The sequence below is a fragment of the Sminthopsis crassicaudata genome, chromosome 3, assembly GCF_048593235.1.
Source record: "Sminthopsis crassicaudata isolate SCR6 chromosome 3, ASM4859323v1, whole genome shotgun sequence".
Lineage (NCBI taxonomy): Eukaryota > Metazoa > Chordata > Mammalia > Dasyuromorphia > Dasyuridae > Sminthopsis > Sminthopsis crassicaudata.
Window position 1 is genome coordinate 353,357,490 of NC_133619.1, and position 17,388 is coordinate 353,374,877.

Here is a 17,388-nt window from a genome sequence, read left to right on the forward strand (position 1 = left end):
ATGAGACTGAATTGTCCCCATTCCTGAATGAACTGGTCCCAGGCACAGTGTCTTTGACTACTCCATCAAAACTCAATTCCTCTTCAAATTAAAAAAACCTCTACAATTTGGCCCCAACCTACTCCTCCAACCTTAGCTGCCGTTGCTACCTACCATGCATCCCTACTCTACTCATGCTCACTCCCACCGCAGCACTATAAGCTCCCAACCAGAATTCCCTCTCCCTCTCCCTTGTCTAAATCTTACCTGTCTTTTAAAGCCTAATTGAATAATTTCATTTCCCCCCTTTCTTATTGAATCTAAAATAATGTCTGGTACATAGAATATGTTTAATAAGGGCTTATTAAATGTATAAATCAATTATATCCAGCCTCTTCCTTGAAGCTTTTCCTGATCACCCTAGCCCATGATTCTTTTTTTTTTTTTTTGCACTGAAGGCCTATATGGGCCAGAGGCCAGTGGTCCATCCTTGGTGGTACTGATGGGCAGTTCTTTTACCTGATGATAATGAAGGATGGTGTCAGCATTTAAGTCTTTCCCAGGGGAGACATTCAGCCAGAGTTTTCTCATGAAGTACACATGGTAAGACAGTGTTACTGTTGTCCCTGAGAGAATAAAATTATGGCCATCAGTGACAAGGTCAAAGTCCCCTCAGGCTCAAGGGCTGCAGGCAGGATACAGCTCAGATGATACCCACCCACTCTATGGAAACTTCTATAACTTCTTAGACTTGGTTCCATTTCAGGCCTCTTCTCCCTCTAACCCACCCATGGTCCTTTTCAGCTCTTTTTCATAAAACTTCTTTGACCCAAATTTTCCCCTTCCTCCCTGCCCCCAAAGGACTATACAATTTATTTATATTTATTTTTTAAATTATAGCAAAATGAACCAGTTTGGGTTTGAAAACTGAAGTTGCATTTTTAGATCATTCAAATATTATCTGCTCTGACATGTCATCATAGTCATAAATTTAGAAATGCAAAGGATGTGTAAAGTCATCTAACCCAATACCTCTTTTTAGAGCTGAAGAAACTAAGCCCCAGGAGATTCATTGATTTAGCCAAGATCATATAAGTAGAAAGCAGGAGAGCCATGATTTGAATCTAGGTCTTTGAACTTCAAAATCCCATTGCTCCAGGTCTGCATTTCCTTCTCTGTTTATTCTGGCTCACAGTGATTTCTTCCTGTCCCCACCTCCCAAGCACTGCCTGTCTGTATCATTCAGAGGATACTCATCATATACTTCCCTAGCTAGGTGGTTTAGAGAATAGAGTGCTGGGCCTGGAGTTAGGAAGACTGAGCAAAAATCTGGTATCAGATTCTCATCAGCTGTGTGACCTTGGACAAGTCACTTAACTCCATTTACCTCAGTTTAGTCATCTATAAAATGAGTTGAGGAAATGGCAAACTGTTCTAGTATCTTTGCCAAGAAAACCCCAAATGAGGACTGAAATCACTGAACAACAACATACTGCCCTATATTGTTAGATAAGTGTGGATATATTTGTGTGGATATACATATGCAAGTATGTCTTGTGTCCACTGGGTTGCTAGCCCTTTTAAGATAGGAATTAAGCCTTCTACTATGCCCCGCCATATCACTTAGCTCATATTGAGTATTTAGTGGCAGTAATTCTTCCTAGAGCTCCCAGAGCTGGGAGGACGTTAGAGGTCAATCAGTCCAGCCCCTATTTACTGAAGATACTTGCCATGTGTCTTATCTCTTAAGCAAACTATGGGGGACTCCCTAGAGACTCTTGTTTCCATACTATCCACTCATCTCCATCAAAGCTTTGTCAGTGCAATTTAAGAGGTGGAAATGGATTAAACATTGTTAATTTTCAGCAATTGGATTTCTGCACACCTTTTCACTACTCTAACCCTTCAAAGGAACTCCTACCAATCAGTCTAGGGGGAAAAGGCAATTTCTTCTTCCTCCCAGAAGATACTCACATGGATCCTTTCGCAAGCACACATCCCATTGGGGTAAACTCCTTTATGAAAGTCAAAGTTATGTTCTGAGAGACAGGTTTCCCAGCTCCCTCTGGATGAGGGGCTAAAAAACCCCTGTGGTCCTAAATAGTGCTGGTATATTGGTCCTGGAGATAGGAACTAGGGTCTGATACTGTCATTTGTGCTCTAGAGATCTCTAATTTTTTTTAAAAAACAGCAAAATTAGGGCATTAGATTAGATAATTTCAAAGATCTTTGAAGCTCTAAATTTTTGGATTCACGGATTCTATTTAACATCTGTCAAGATGGAAATCTCACTGTTTTCACTTTCTACTCTCTAAGATGGATGAATCTTTCTCCCTTTACCTTCTTTTGTGGGCTTGGTCTTTTTTATCCAATCGGACACCTGCCTTAAGGAATCAAAGAAGAAGTCTTTTTCATTTTGGCTGATGACCTGGTGGAGGAGAACAAATGTGAGTTTAGAATTAAGAAGAGCTAAGAACAATGCAAAGCCCTGTCCCCAGGCAGCTTCATGCTAAGGAATGAGCAGAAAGGGTGAGCCAGGTGCTGGGAGGCAACAGGGTTTTCTAGGGGAACCAAGAAAATAGGTAAGCAAAGGGACAGTTGCCTGCAATGAATTATTTGAATCTTGCTCTTCTATAGTGAAATCACATCTAGATTATTGTGGTTAGTTCTGAGTCACATTTTCTCCAGCCTACCTGTCTAGATTTATTACATATTATTTCCTTTTACCCACACTGAGATTGAGTCAAATTGGCTTAGAAGCCATTCCTCACTCAATCCTACATGTCTGTGTCTTTGTATAAGCTATGTACTCCATATTTATAATTCATGCCCTTTTTAGCTTTATTTCTTAAAATCCCAAACTTCCTTTAAAGCTTAGTTCATGAACTGTCTTCTACATTAGATCTTTCCTAACATTAATACTTTTATTTTTTTGTATTCCTAATTCTCTCTCTCTCTCTCTCTCTCTCTCTCTCTCTCTCTCTCTCTCTCTCTCTCTCTCTAGCCCCTCTTCCCAACCATGAGAAAGTAAGCAATATGATACCCATTATACATGTGAAATCATGCAAAAAATTTCCATATTAGCCACGTTGCCAAAAAAAAAAAAAAGCTAGAAAAATAAAATTGATGAAATGGTTTGAAAACCTCAGATTGAGATTTTTTCTAATTTAGTCCATTGTTGGTATTTTCTCTTCTTCTTAGGAAACAGGTAGATAGTGGCTAGCATTCAGGCCTGGAGTGAGGGAGAAGAAATCAAAGCCAGCCTCAGTCATTTACTAGCTAAATACTAGGTCTGTAACTCTGTGAAAGTCACTTAACTCCTGATTTCCTCATTTTCCTCAAGTGCAAAATAGAGATAATAATAGCACCTATCTCACAGGGTTGTTATGAGGAATATACAGTTAATACTATAATAATACTCTTATGTCAACATATATATGTATGTGTACATACATATATATATATATATATGTATATATATATATATATATATATATATATATATATATATATATATAGAGAGAGAGAGAGAGAGAGAGAGAGAGAGAGAGAGAGAGAGAGAGAGAGAGAGAGAGAGAGAGAGAGAGAATTTATTTGAGGACTGGAACTGCTTTTCATTTTGTCTTTGCAGAGTCAGGACTTAACAGAGTGCTTAGCACTTGGTAGGTATTTAATTAATCCTTGTTGAGAGATTGACTAGTAGGTACATGTCCAGAAAAAGTTAACCAATTTGGTAAGAAGATTTAAAATTATATTAGTCAAGGATTTGTTGAAGAAACTTATCCTAAAGATATCAAGTTTTAAGGAGCTATCATGTAGAAAATGCTAAATAAACTATGATTAGCACTAAAGAATAAAGCTATTATAATAAGTACAAGTCACAGAAAGGTAGATTTCTGTTTAAAATAATTTTTTAAAATAATAATAATCCTTTGCTATATCTATAAATTCTCAGACATAGATATTTCCTTCAGTGGTGCAGATAGCAACCTTCTGTGCCTTCCTGCTTTGTACAGCTATAGTAAGTGATGAGTCCCTCATGAGGACTAATGCAATGTGCTGAGGATCTTCCTATTTCATGATTTTATGGATACCAATGAAACACATTCAATGCACATGACCTGTTTACTTCCTTTTCTGATCACCTATTTCTTTGATAATATCTTTTAATTGCTTTTCTTGCATACTTTGTCCTAGATAATATTGCTATAGTGACCAATCATTGTCAACTGTTCCTTGACTCTTGTGGGACTCTCGGCTTTAGTGTGTGTTTTCAATATATTTGTACTAAGCATCCAACTGGAAAATAGACATTTTTTTCATTCATTTGGTTTTTCATGTATGGATAGTTAAGCCAAACTCTCAAGTGATTATGGATCTCTTTAGAAGGCTCTCCAGTATTTCAGGATTTGATGTAATCAACATAATGTCATCAGCTAGGATAAGTTGGTATCTCCCTCTCCTAAACTAAGTTTTTCATCCTACCTGAGCAACAATCTACAATCCTACAACTGTCTACTACAATTGTTATTGCCATACCTTGTCTGAAATCTTGACAAACAGGCTACAACCCTCCCAGGAGTTTAGTTGCAGTTGAGTGCTGATGCTTTGACACAGGTCCTGAACCTTCATATTGGTCCCAACTTCAAAGATCTGAAAGAAACAGGATCATCATTTACAAGGAGGAAAAGACTGGCCTTACATGTGGGAAGGACTGGAAGGAGGACAAGAGAAATGAGGAATTCCAACCACTGGATAAAAGGGACTCTGGCCAAACAAAAGAAGCAGTGTCGGAAGACAGAACTTTGAACCCACAGCCCTTTGTCGGAAGACAGATTTGAACCCAAGCCCTTTTGACTCCAGAGCCAGTGTTCTACCCACTGCTCCATCTATATGCCTCAATCTTTCATATTCTTTAGAGCTGGGGTCAGTGAGGGAGACATCATATTCCCCTCAAATTACATATGAAGAAACTAAATAGAGGAATAACTTGCCTTAGGTCACAAAGTCAGAGACTAATAGAGCTAGGATTAGAACTTAGGTCCTTTAATTATAAGTCTAGAGTTCTTTCCATTACATTGCTCTTCCAGACCACTAGATTTGGCATCCTAGATCCTAGTCCTAGCACTTACTACTTCTCATTGGAGTTTCTGGGGCTTCATAGTTTAGCTTAGTTGACTTTATAATTTTTTTCTATTTATTTATTTATTTTAAGGATAGTTGAGTTTTAAGGCTGTGCTGTAGATAGACCACCAAGCCTGGAATCGGGAAGATTAATCTTTGTGAGTTCAAATCTGGCCTCAGAAGCATATTAGCTGTGTGATCCTGGGTGAAGTCAGTTAACCCTGTTTGCCATTGGCAAATCACTCTAGTAATTTTGCCAAGAAAATCCCAGAGTTGGGAACTTATTGAACAACAAACAGCTCTGAATCTATGACCTTCTTATCTTTTGAAGACTCAAGGATTAAGTGCTTCTGGTTACCAATTATCTCTTCATTATCTAAGGACCAATGGTTTATTATAGCTTCTCAACCACGGCTTTTTCTCCTTCTCCTTCCACTCGTTTCTTTGTCTTCGTCCCTTTCAGTTTCTACCAGGACTTCTCCCGGGCAAATAGGGCAGGGCTAAGGACTAGACAGAAAGTACTCTCTCCAATACTATCTATTTCAACAAATTACAAAGTACAGGAAAAATCGGAATCCTACAGTACTCCATATGGTATTAGATATACAACAAAAGATAATGCTTCTTAAATTAAACAAAATTATTAGACTAGGAGTCAGGTCTGGTTCTAGAGATAAGGCTTTCATCAGTTTTCTATATAATTGAAGTCAGGGTATTTCAACTTCCTCAACTGTAAAATGGGTATATCATTTCCTATCCTATTTACATCACAAGATGGAGTTGTGAGGATAAAATGAAATCAAATGAGAACACTCTTGGGAAGTTTAAACTGCTGGTCCTTAAAGCTAAAACTTGAAAGTTTGACCTCAGAGAGAATCTGAGAAAGTATACTTCTCACCGACCTTTACTCAGGTGGACTATAGATGTGAAACATTTCATAAATTGTCAGACTTGTGCTCCTAAGTTTGCCTTCCCACCAACTCTCCATTTTTTTTTTTTTTTTTTTTTTTACAAAAAATGACTTCCTGGGTAGGGATGAAAAATGTATTTATCTGGAAATGATGATATAGAAGCAGAAAGCACCTGTAAAAAATATTTTTTAAAAAAGGGAAAAAATGAGTTAAAAATTCTCTCTTCTTTACCACTTCTGCTTTCTCTAGTTCAGAGAAGATTAGCTAGGACATTATCCTTCAAAAACTAATAGATAGCTACCTGCCTCTTCAGGAATCAGACTAATAATAGCTTGAGGGTGATAGCTCCAAATCATACCTGGCTTAGAGCCAATTGTTAAGTTTTCACTGTGAGCATTTACACCTCAAAAATTAGCAAATGCTAGAAATCATTCCTTTACTTACTGTTTTGTTGATTGTCTTTACTTAAAAAAAGTGATAAAGTGTTAATAATGTAGATTAAATTTAGAAGGGTATCATGGACTGATGCTGAATGAAATAAGCAGAACCAGGAGATCATTACACACTTCAATAACAGTACTGTATGAGGACGTATTCTGATGGGAGTGGATATCTTCAACAAAGAGAAGATCTAATTCAGTTCCAATTGATCAATGATGGACAGAATCAGCTACACCCAGAAAAGGAACACTGCATTTTTGTTTTTCTTCCCAGGTTATTTTTACCTTCTGAATCCAATTCTTCCTATGCAACAAGAGAACTGTTCGGTTCTGCACACATATATTGTATCTAGGATATACTATAACATATTTAACATGTATGGGACTGCCTCCCATCTAGGGGAGGGGGTGGAGGGAGGGAAGGGAAAAATCAGAACAGAAGTGTGTGCAAGGGATAATGTTGTAAAAAATTACCCATGCATTTGTACTGTCAATAAAAAGTTATTAAAAAAAAAGAAGGTTATTATGGGTACATTTTTCCTTTCTGAAGAGCCAATTGTTAAATATTTACTAGCACACCACTAATAACATCCAATTTTTAGCAGACCTAAGTACAGGGTCCGATGCCTAGACAGAGGCTACAGGAGGAGCTCATACTTGGAGAAGATGCATAGACCTCTCACCTCATCTGTGTCATTGGGGAAGTAAACCTTGTGACATATTCTGGTGATGTTCTGCTGAATGGCCTCCACTTCCACGTGGTGAGGGGGATACTTCCGGGGGCCAATCCTAGAAAAGAACAGCACAAAGAGTATGGCCAAGATCAGCATCAGAACTATCTGTATTTGAAAGCTCAGTAGGTCAGCATATGGGGTTAATAAAACTGAGATTTCAGATTCAAACTTTGAATGGGCCAAATAATTTTATTCAGTGACTCTAGATGGTCTCTGTTTGTCACAGAAGGGTGACAGTGAGAGCAAACTAATCCTACCAATAACAGATCTGTATCCATTATTTTTTTGTATGCATTTGAAGATCCAGAGAAATTGCTGTTCCCATTTACAATATTCCTTTTAAGCAACTGATAAGTGCAGATGACACTGACTAGCTATGTGAACCTAGGCAAGTTATTTAACCTTTTTTGCCTCAGTTTCATCATTTGTAAAATGAGGATAATAATAGCATCTATCTCCTAGAGATGTTATAAGGATAAAATGATTATATCTGTAAAGTTCTCTGCAAACCTTAAAGTATTATATAATTATATAATAAAAGAATATAATGTTATAAAATGTTAATATAACATAAAATATAAATTATTATTAATTAATTTCCTGTCTTCATGGTTCTGTGCAACCTATCTCTGATACCTGCTATGTCTTCCCCTTCTCTCATCAACTATGTTGAAGAACACTTAGATGTTTAACTCAAGGGCCACCTCTCCTGATTCTCCCATTTGCTAACATCTCTCCACCCAATGGAATTTACTTTAATTTATTTTCTATGTATCTATGCTTATGTTGTTTCTTTCCAATAGAATATAAACTCTGTGAAGCCAGGGGTTGTTTCAATTTTTTCTGCATTCTCAATGTTTAGCACAAAATTGTTGTTGTTGAGTTGTATCAGCCATGTCTGACTCTTTGTGATCCTATTTGGCAAAGATACTGGAGTAGTTTCCATTTCCTTCTTCACCTCATTTTGTAGATGAGATAAACTGAGATAAACAGGATTAAGTGACTTGCCCAGAATCATTCATTTATTGGTTGTCCTTTGTTCTCAAAAAGGACCATGATATCCGGAAGGTCTTACTATGACTTGCAGGTGAATTTGATTTGAGTGAGGACATGCAAGTAACCAACCTCACTTTCTCCTCTGAAGTCATCAGCGTCCAGAGGCAAGATAAAGATCAGGATGACTGGAGATTGCATTGAATGCAGTGAAGGGCTTGTACAAATAGTAAGTGTCTGAGGCAAGATTTGGACACTTCCTGTTTCAGGTATGGTGCTCTATCCATTGGACCACCTAGCTGCCCATAACAGATACTTAATGAATGAATGCCTGTTGTATGAATGGGTATTCCTAAAGACTGGTTCTCATTGATCAAGCTCCCAGTACAGAATAAATTTAGTGAATGCTTGTTTGTAGGTACTTTTGTTGTTGTTTACTGACTGATTGATTCACTGCTGAGAAATTTGGTTCCAAAATTAATTAACAATTTCAATCTAAGACTTTTAGAGCTCATTATTGATAGAGGTCAGAATTTGACTAAAACTGTAAGGGTATCAAAGTTTGTTGTTAGTGTTCTATACTACCTTTCTTCTTCAGATTTTTGCTGTTATCAAAATTTATTTTTTAAATCTTTTTTAGTTTATTTATTTTTAATACACTTTGTTTTATGAATTATGTTGAGAGAGAAAAATCAGAGCAAATGAGAAAAACCAATGGAGAGATTTAAAAAAAAAAGCAGAAAAAATAATATATGTTGATTTACATTCAGTCTCTTTAATTCTTTCTCTGGTTGCAGATGTAATTTTCTATTCAGAGTTTATTGGGATTCACTGAACTGCTAAGAAGAATCAAGTCTTTCATAGTTGATCACTTTTTCTTCAGATTTTACAAACAAGGGGATTGAACTAGATGGCTTTCAAAGATTTATCAAGATCTAAATCTCTCATCCAATGATCTCTTTCTACATTATATGAAGGAAGGCATATCAGAATAAGAACTAGGAGTCAAGTCATAGTCCTAGTTTAGAAACAAACTAGCAATAGGATCCCAGCTAAGTTACTTTATTCCTTGTTTCCTCCACTATAAATTAAGGGAGTTGGCTATTCGATCCCTGAGGTCTTTTCTCATGGTAACATTCTAACATCTGTGTTGTTTTTCCCCACAAAAGAAGATAAAAGCTGCAATGTGCTATGTTTGGGGCTACTTTCCGGCTGGAACTGTCCTTGACCCTCCCCAGCCTGTGGCTTCTGGGGAAAGCCTCCCTGTTCAGTCCCTGAATAAAGGATTCATTCACTCATAGAACAGTGAATTTCTTGCAAGGCAGCCAGGCTGTGCTTTCTCCAGCTGTAGATTGAAGGGATACCACTGAAGTCCTAGAAGCTCTTCTGGGATCTGTCTCAAGGTCAGGTCTGTTTGCATAGATGTCACCACCTTTTTGCTCTTGGTTTAGAAGGGTGAGTGGCAGTGGCCACAGGATCCAAAGTTGGGAATAATGACAAAGTAGGAAGCTTCTTAGGATATTCAGAGGGGGGTCATGAAGGATGCTTTTAAATATCAATGTTTATAAATGCACATTTTGAATGACAAGAAATTCTATTCTCTGAGACAAGTAGCATTTACTTTGGGAGGATTTAAGCTTCATGTGTTACAGGGAAGACTCATAACCTTTGGTGAGCAACTTTCTATTTGTGCATGGAGTATATAATAAACTTGTATTTGTTCTGAACCTTTTTAGGGAAACCTGCAAGCCATCTCATTCTCTTTGCATCATGACCTTATGCTAGAAATCTTCTTTTGTATGGTCTAGTGAAGAGAGCCTTCAATTTTAGAGTTAGATCTGTCTTTGTACTACCTATGGGCTTTTAACCAAGTCTATCAATCCCTCTAGGTCTCATTTCCTTTTCTATAACACGATAGGGACTATACAATTTTAAGATTCCTTCCAGTTCTAAATCCTATGATTTAAGATACTTTGTTCATTTTCCTGTCTCTGAGCAAGCTTCTCCTAAATCCTTCCAGAAAACAGAGACAATTAAGATATCTACCTATAATTCCTACTATTTCCATCAGAGAGTTTATAGTTTTATTTGGAGTTTGATAAGCTCTTTCTTTAGGGTAATTCTCTTTTTGCTTAACCTCCATCCCTCCAGCTACAATTTCTATCCAAGATGGAATGGCACTAACTTGCCATTTTTGGAGATCAATGTATTTGTCTGTATCTACAGTCCCAACACCCTCGGGCAGCCTTAGCTCAGTTTCTCTTTCTCAGTGTTCAAACTAAAGAAATGGAGGGGAGTGGAAAAAGGAGCTGTACCCAACTTGGCCAGTCAAGTCAGATCAATGACTAGGGAAGGTTTGAGAGATATTTGGAGTAAAGTCCTCCTGGCACTGTGCCATGTGGACATCCAGCTAGAGCCCAATGCCAAATAATTTGAAATGAGGGAAGTCTACATACCATCTATCATCTTTGGCTAGAGGAGGAAAGAGGTCAGTATATTAAACTAGGAAATAGTAAGAAATTTCTGTGGGAACCAGCTTTCTCTGGGTCCAAAGCTTCTTCACTCCTCAGGTCTCAGGCCTTTTCCCTCCAAATTCACCCACAGTTTCTCCTTGAGAAAACAGCCCTAGCCAAGGCACAATAACTCCTATGTCCTCAGAGAGGCTGCTGCCCAGATCACTTTTATTGTGATCATCCAACTCACTTTTATTCCCTCAACCCCACTGGTGTGACCATAGAGAGAGGTGGGAGCAGTAAGAGATGGAGAAAAAGGAATAAGGTTGACAATTGGAGAAAATCCATATATGTTAATTAAGCATCTACTATGTGTCAGGGGATACTGAGAAAGGCAAAAAGCAACCTCTGCTCATAAAGAATTCACAGTCTAATGAGAAAGACAACATGCAAACAATTATGTACAAATAAGTATATATACAGGACAAAATGGAGATAATCCCAGAGGGAAGGCATGAGAACTAAAAGGATCAGGAAAGGCTTTCTTAGAAGACGGGATTTTAGCTGGGCCTTGAAAGAAAGCAGAGACACAGCTGAAAAGCATTCCAGGCATGCCTTGAGTATGGGCATGAAGCATCTTGTGTGAGGAACAGCAAAAAAGGCAGTGACATTGTAGCACAGAGTGGTTGGAAGGGAGTAAAATATTGGAAGATTGGAAAAGTATGAAAGGTCCAAGTTATGAAGAGCTTAAAAGACAAATAGATGGACTGGAGTGGGGGAAGAAAACTGAGTAAGAGAAGACTCTTACAATAGTCCAGGTGTGAGGTGGTAAGGGCCTGGAACTGGTCAGTGGAGGCTGAAGAGATAAGTGAGTATATACCAGAGAAGTTTCATATCACAGAATCAAAAGGACTTGCCAACTGATTGAATGTGTGAGAGAGCGAGCAATCAAGGATGATACCCAGGTTGTGAGTCTGGATCACTAGATGGCTGGTAGTACCCTTGACAGTAATAGGAAATTAGAAAGAAAGGAGGGCTTAAAGGAAAAGATAACCATTTCAGAGGAACACAAGTTGAGGGGAGGAGAAATAGACAGTGGAAAAGAAGGGAGAAGGGGAGAGAGGGCAAGGCAGAGAAAGAGAGGGAAAAGGGGAAGAGAAAGAAACATGTCAGAGGGAAACCAAAATTGTGTTATAGAGAAAACACACATGTGGCAGGGAAGATTGCATCAGAGAGGGAGAGGCAGTGTGACTGAGAGAATGAAACAGAGAAAGAATGAGACAATGACAGAGATGGAGAGGGGTAAGAGATTAAAAGAGAGAAATATCTATCTTAAAAAGATAGACAGAAACAGTTACTTGATCTATGAATTACTCCTGGTTTTCTGAAACCACAAGGAAGAGGATTTTTGATAGCCACAGATAATCCACAGAATTATAATCTCATAATCACATGAAAGCTCATTTGATATGTCACCTAGCATTTCTTTTTCCGCCCAACCTTTTCATCAGAGTTGGGGGAAGGCTTTAACAAGTTTTCTACTGAGTCTGCCCCCTAAGGTTAGACTTAGGCAGGGGAGCTGCCAACAATTAGGAAATATGGCCAAAAAGGAGGCAAGGAGCCAAGAGACTCAGATGACCCATCCCGGGCTAGTTCATTGAGAACAGCTTCAACTTCTAAAGCAGCAAGTATGAGCAGGTCTTTCATCTTCAGTCTGGTCTCCTCCTTGCTCAATATGTGCCAGACTTTCTCCCCCCATTCTCTCTGCCCCTTGCCCATTCTCTTTGTTTATCCAAATTCTACCATTTTTGAAGACCCAGCTCAAATTTCACCCCCTCTAGAAGGTCCTCTAGTTTACTCTGACCTATACTAAGGTCTTCTAACTAAAACGATAATTTGATTATATTCTCTCCTGTACTATTCCCCACCTGTCCAATATGAGCGAATATTGATTTCCTCAATCAGAATGGAATCAGGCTCTTGAGCCTGAGAATTTCTCCTTTTCTTATCTCTTTGATAGTATTTAATACAATAGAACCTGGTTGACTGAAAGGAGGTGCGATTACCTCATCACCCTTTGAATCCTTCTGCTGCAGTCAGGTGCTATGGGTTGCTTCTTCCTCCTTGACTCGATGAACTTCTGGGTGTGTGGCAGCAAGGTCTTACTGGGGGGGAAGAGGCCGGTACAGAGCCACAGAAGTTGCCAGCCACGCTCCAAGCTGTAACTGGAGAAGGAACCACCATCACTTGCCACCCATCATGGCCAATAAGGAGAGAACTGATCTCTGAGAGCTTTGGGAAGCCTTTGGGAAACCTACTATATACTGAATCCTGGAGAGCCCCAGGGGACAAGAACTATATGTTTCCTACACAATCAGCCTTAGGGAACAATATGGAGAAATATAAGAGAGCCTTAAACCCAACCTGATCTTCTACCCTTTAAGGTGTATCATATATATCACATCATATGTGTGTTTGTATGTATGCACACATATACACTTACATATATGTATATATATTTATATGGGGTCATAAATGTATGTGTAGACACACACGCATATGTATATGTGCATATATATATATATATATATATATATATAAATCTATTTTTGTCTCATACCTTCTGAAAAAAGGAAAAAAAATCTTATAGTAAATAGGCATAATCATGTAAAATAATTCTCAGATTGGTTATTAAAACAGGATTTTTTAAAACTTGGGCTCTGTGATCTTTAAAAAACAATTTTTGGAATAAATTTTTATAGCCTACCTCTTGGTGTTGTTTGTCAATTGCTTCATGATCTGGCAGTACACTTCATCTCTCAATATAGCCTCTTGGAGGGGAGCCGTGAAGATCTGGTCGGTGAGTTCCACTGGGTTTCTGGCCTGCTTGGATGGGTAGTCTCCCATGTACTTCATGATGGGTGGGAGATAGTGAAGGAAAAGGAGAATTTGCTAAAGATTGGTAGGGCAGGAAAGTGGAAATGGAGACTCAGGAAGGCATATATGCATTTTAATATGCAAATTCAACTAGTGGGGTGAGCTAGAGACAGCTAGGTGACCAGGAAGAGAGAGCACTGGACTTGGAATCAGAAAGACCTGAGTTCAAATCCTTTCTCAGACAGCTCCTCAGCTGGTAACCCTACAAAAGTCACTAAATTTTAGTTTTCATGCTTCAGTTTCTTTATAAAATAAAGGGATTGGATTAAATAACATTTAAAGCCCCTTCTATTTAGCTCTAAATCTATAGCCTATAGTTCATATTTTCCCTCTGCCATTTACTTGCTGTGGGATTGTAGGTCAGTCATATAAGATCTCTGAGTCTCCATTTCAAAAACAATATTTATCAAACCAACTTCATAAGATTGTTAAGAGGCTTGAATGATGTAATATTGGGTGTTCCAAGAGTCCAAGTACAGTTTTAAGCTGCTACCCTGCATATATAGTGTCAGCTAAATAAATAAATAAATATCAGTTATTAGAATGGTGATGATGGGGCTCTGATTTATTGAATTCTGGGGGGAGGTAATGAAAAGTGAACTTGAAACTTCTTTTTGATTTTACACTGTTGCTAAAAATGATTTGAATCTCCTTTCCCATCTCAGACAGTCCAATCTAGTGACCAGGATTGAATTTGTCTTTCTTGATGAGGATCTTTATGGATTCAACATTTTCTTGAATAGGTAGAGCAGCTCAATGAGTGCTGAGCACTCCAGGGAAGTTGCTTTTTTTTTTCTTTTTATTAAATTCCAAATATCAGCTTGTTGTCTTGTCACTTGTCACTTTTCCCCCTAAAGCTGAGGGTGGTGAAAGAATTTCAGTTAATTTGTTTCTGATTAAAATTTTATAGCATAATTTAAATTTATGGCCTCTAAGGAGTTTAAACTTTCTTGAGAATTTTTTTTAAGGTTAATGAAAACTTACAAAGCAGGTAAGAATAGTCATTATTTCAGACTTTAAATAGAATGGAGCCATGGGACTTTGTTCCCAGGGTCTCAAAACAGAGTAACTATGACCCAGCAGGAACTCAGTGAAATAATAGCTTGAACAGTTGACCCTGTTATTCTTTCCAGAATTTCTTTGTTAATGGCAACTCAGCACGCCTTTTGAAAATTACAGGAATTTATAGAATAAATTTGGCTGGCAACATTGTCCAGGGAGGAATTTCTTATCCTCACAGCACTGACCCCATCCCCAGGGAGGGTAATTGTGAGTTCCTTCCACAGTGTTTCCTCCTTCAACAACATAGAAGCAAGTCTCCTGTTTCCTGGGGGTGGGGGGATTACTTGCCTGCCTTAGGTGCAAAGATTTCTGGATATCTCTCTGCAGTGTAGATCCCATATGGTAGGCAGAGGAGCATACTAGGCCCAGATTGGGTAAAAGATTTGTGACTCAGGACCTCCTGAAGCTTCAAGTCTTTGTTTGGCACTTGTTATTCTGTGACTTTTGACTGAGTAGCTATTTTTTCTTTTTCTCCAATTTCTCAACTTGGGACACCAGTGACTTATTGCTTATCCTGAGGAGGCCAGGCTGCTCTTAGCTCTCTTCCTGAGGGACGTAAAACATGAATTGTACTGGGGAGACTACATGGAAGAGATAAGAGGAATCCCTGCCTCCCACCTCAACATGAGGTCGTATTAAGGAGGAATCCCTACCAAAGGACAGTACTTCCCCAACCGCCCCCATTCCATGGAATTGGGGAGGAAAGCTCAGCCCATCAGAGAAAGGATATCAGCAAAGGTCTGGCAGGCGATGTCTCTAAAATCCACATTTGCATGAACTTTTTTCAGTAAAGGTAGTTTGAGAGGCTCCCGGGAATACTCCCACATCTGGCTCTTACCCCGAGCCTTGGGGAACATGGCTTTGTTCATAGTTTCCTTGTCAGGGGGCCTAGGAAAAGAGAAAAGCTTGGTTGTGGACTAAGAACTCTTGTTGAGATAATGGAATCAATCAGTTGGAATAGCAGGGTCAAGACTAAGACTAGAGGGAAAGAATCCTAAAGCTTAAACAAGAGGGATTGGATAGGAGATAAGTAGGGAGTAAAAGGAGAGAAAATCACCAGCTGGCTAAAGTTTGGGAAAAGGAAATGTCTGAGAGAATCAAAAAGTAAATGGTGGAGAGGAAGAAAAAGGGAAAGAGGGAGGAACAAATGTGAAATGAATGAGACAAAACTTTGGCTCCCATGAATTGGGATCCTCACCCTTTTTCTCAGTCTTTCTTATGGGGCTGACAAAGACTTATTGAACTAATACAAATCTGTTTAAAGTATCCACAAATTGGCCCCACCTGCCTTATTTTATAGTTTTATCCCTCACAACTTTCTAAGCAACTAAACTATGTACCCTGTGATAAGGGAATGGCTAACCAAATGATGTTATATAAAAATATTGAAATCTTTGAGCTGTAAGAAGAACCTAGAGTCACAGAGGAAAACTTATATAGAATGATATATACAGAAGAAAGAAAAGCCAAAAGATGACTATAATAACAAAAATTGGGAGTTCTTGTAGATTTGCAGGAATGGTCGAACCTAGATGAAAAAATTTACATCTTTATTTTCACTAACTGCTTCCTGAAATTTAGCATTTCTTTTACTATGAAATAAGCATCATTCAGAGAAAGACTGTTTTCCTTTGTAATTTGATGTGTTTTGTTTATGCATTTAAAGCATCATTCTGAGAAGGAGTCTATGGCATGTCTACTTGGTAGACTGCCCAGGGATCCATGACACACAAAAAAATAAGAAACCCTGAAGTAAATGAAGACAGCATTAAACAGCAACAAAACTCAGGTCAAGACCATGCACCACACGGATACCAAAGGATTGAAGTCAAAGTTTACATTCTACTTTTGGGGGGATAAAAGTTTGAATACTGCCCATTGCAATCCTCCTTTTGAGAAATTTTCTTAATTGTTCTTGGAGAGCATATTTTGTTTAGTGGCATTGGCTATATGTTTGTTGGGTTATATCTGATGTGTCAAAGCAAAATGTATCCATAAAATGGATGAAAAGATGTTGATGGAAGCTAAACTGTGGAATCTCTTTCCTTGGGTGTCTGTATCCAAATCTCACCTGTTTGTGATTCTGGAGGGTATTTTTCCTAGGGGTATTACCTGAAATACTCATAGGAATACTCCTCTAGGGTATATGCCTTTCCCTTTGACCCTTCTTCTTGTTCTTGTTCTTGTGGCGGTGCATTCTGGATGGCCAGCTTCCGATCTTCAGGGGACATTGCCAAGAGACTCTAAAAAACCAGATACCCCAAGTGAAACACTCTTCTGTGCCCCAATAAGATAATGTCCCATGATTATATGCCGAATGCTTGAGGCCTGGCTTGGAGGAAGGGCTCTTCAAATAGGAAAGCACCTGTCCATAATCCCAGACCCTAATCTTTTTCAGTTGATGACATAGCCATGCACTCAGCACAAAGTGCCAAGGACACATCAGAGAAGAGACAGTGTGACTTCTGGCACAGAACTTAACACCTAACCTAAGTATTTTCCTCTTAGTTACTCAGACTCCTCACCCACACTTACTCCACATAGCCAAATTGCTGCTATTATAATGTTTTTACATTAAAACCATCTCTGACATACCCACCCCTTCTCTCTATCCACACAGGCACACCCACTAGTAATATCATCTAGTTGGTTTGCTTTCCTCATGATGAAAAAGTGCTATCCATTTCCAGAGAGAAAACTGATGGACTCTGCAACTGAAGTTTCTCTCACTCTCATTTTCACTCTCTCTTTCTCT

The 17,388-nt window shown here is 38.5% G+C and overlaps 1 protein-coding gene across 1 annotated transcript in view; it reads right to left on the minus strand.

Annotated features, from left to right (window-relative positions):
* The window catches only part of MYO7B (myosin VIIB), a 136,773-nt gene that overhangs the window by 6,611 nt on the left and 112,774 nt on the right, over positions 1-17,388 (minus strand). Inside the window, exons 36-43 of the mRNA XM_074301720.1 lie at positions 16,746-16,876; positions 15,364-15,521; positions 13,402-13,555; positions 12,701-12,859; positions 7,138-7,243; positions 4,519-4,632; positions 2,320-2,407; positions 499-605 (exon numbers count right to left, since the gene is read on the minus strand). Of these exons, the coding sequence (XP_074157821.1) occupies positions 499-605; positions 2,320-2,407; positions 4,519-4,632; positions 7,138-7,243; positions 12,701-12,859; positions 13,402-13,555; positions 15,364-15,521; positions 16,746-16,876 (1,017 nt within the window). The remainder of the gene's footprint in view (positions 1-498; positions 606-2,319; positions 2,408-4,518; positions 4,633-7,137; positions 7,244-12,700; positions 12,860-13,401; positions 13,556-15,363; positions 15,522-16,745; positions 16,877-17,388) is intronic.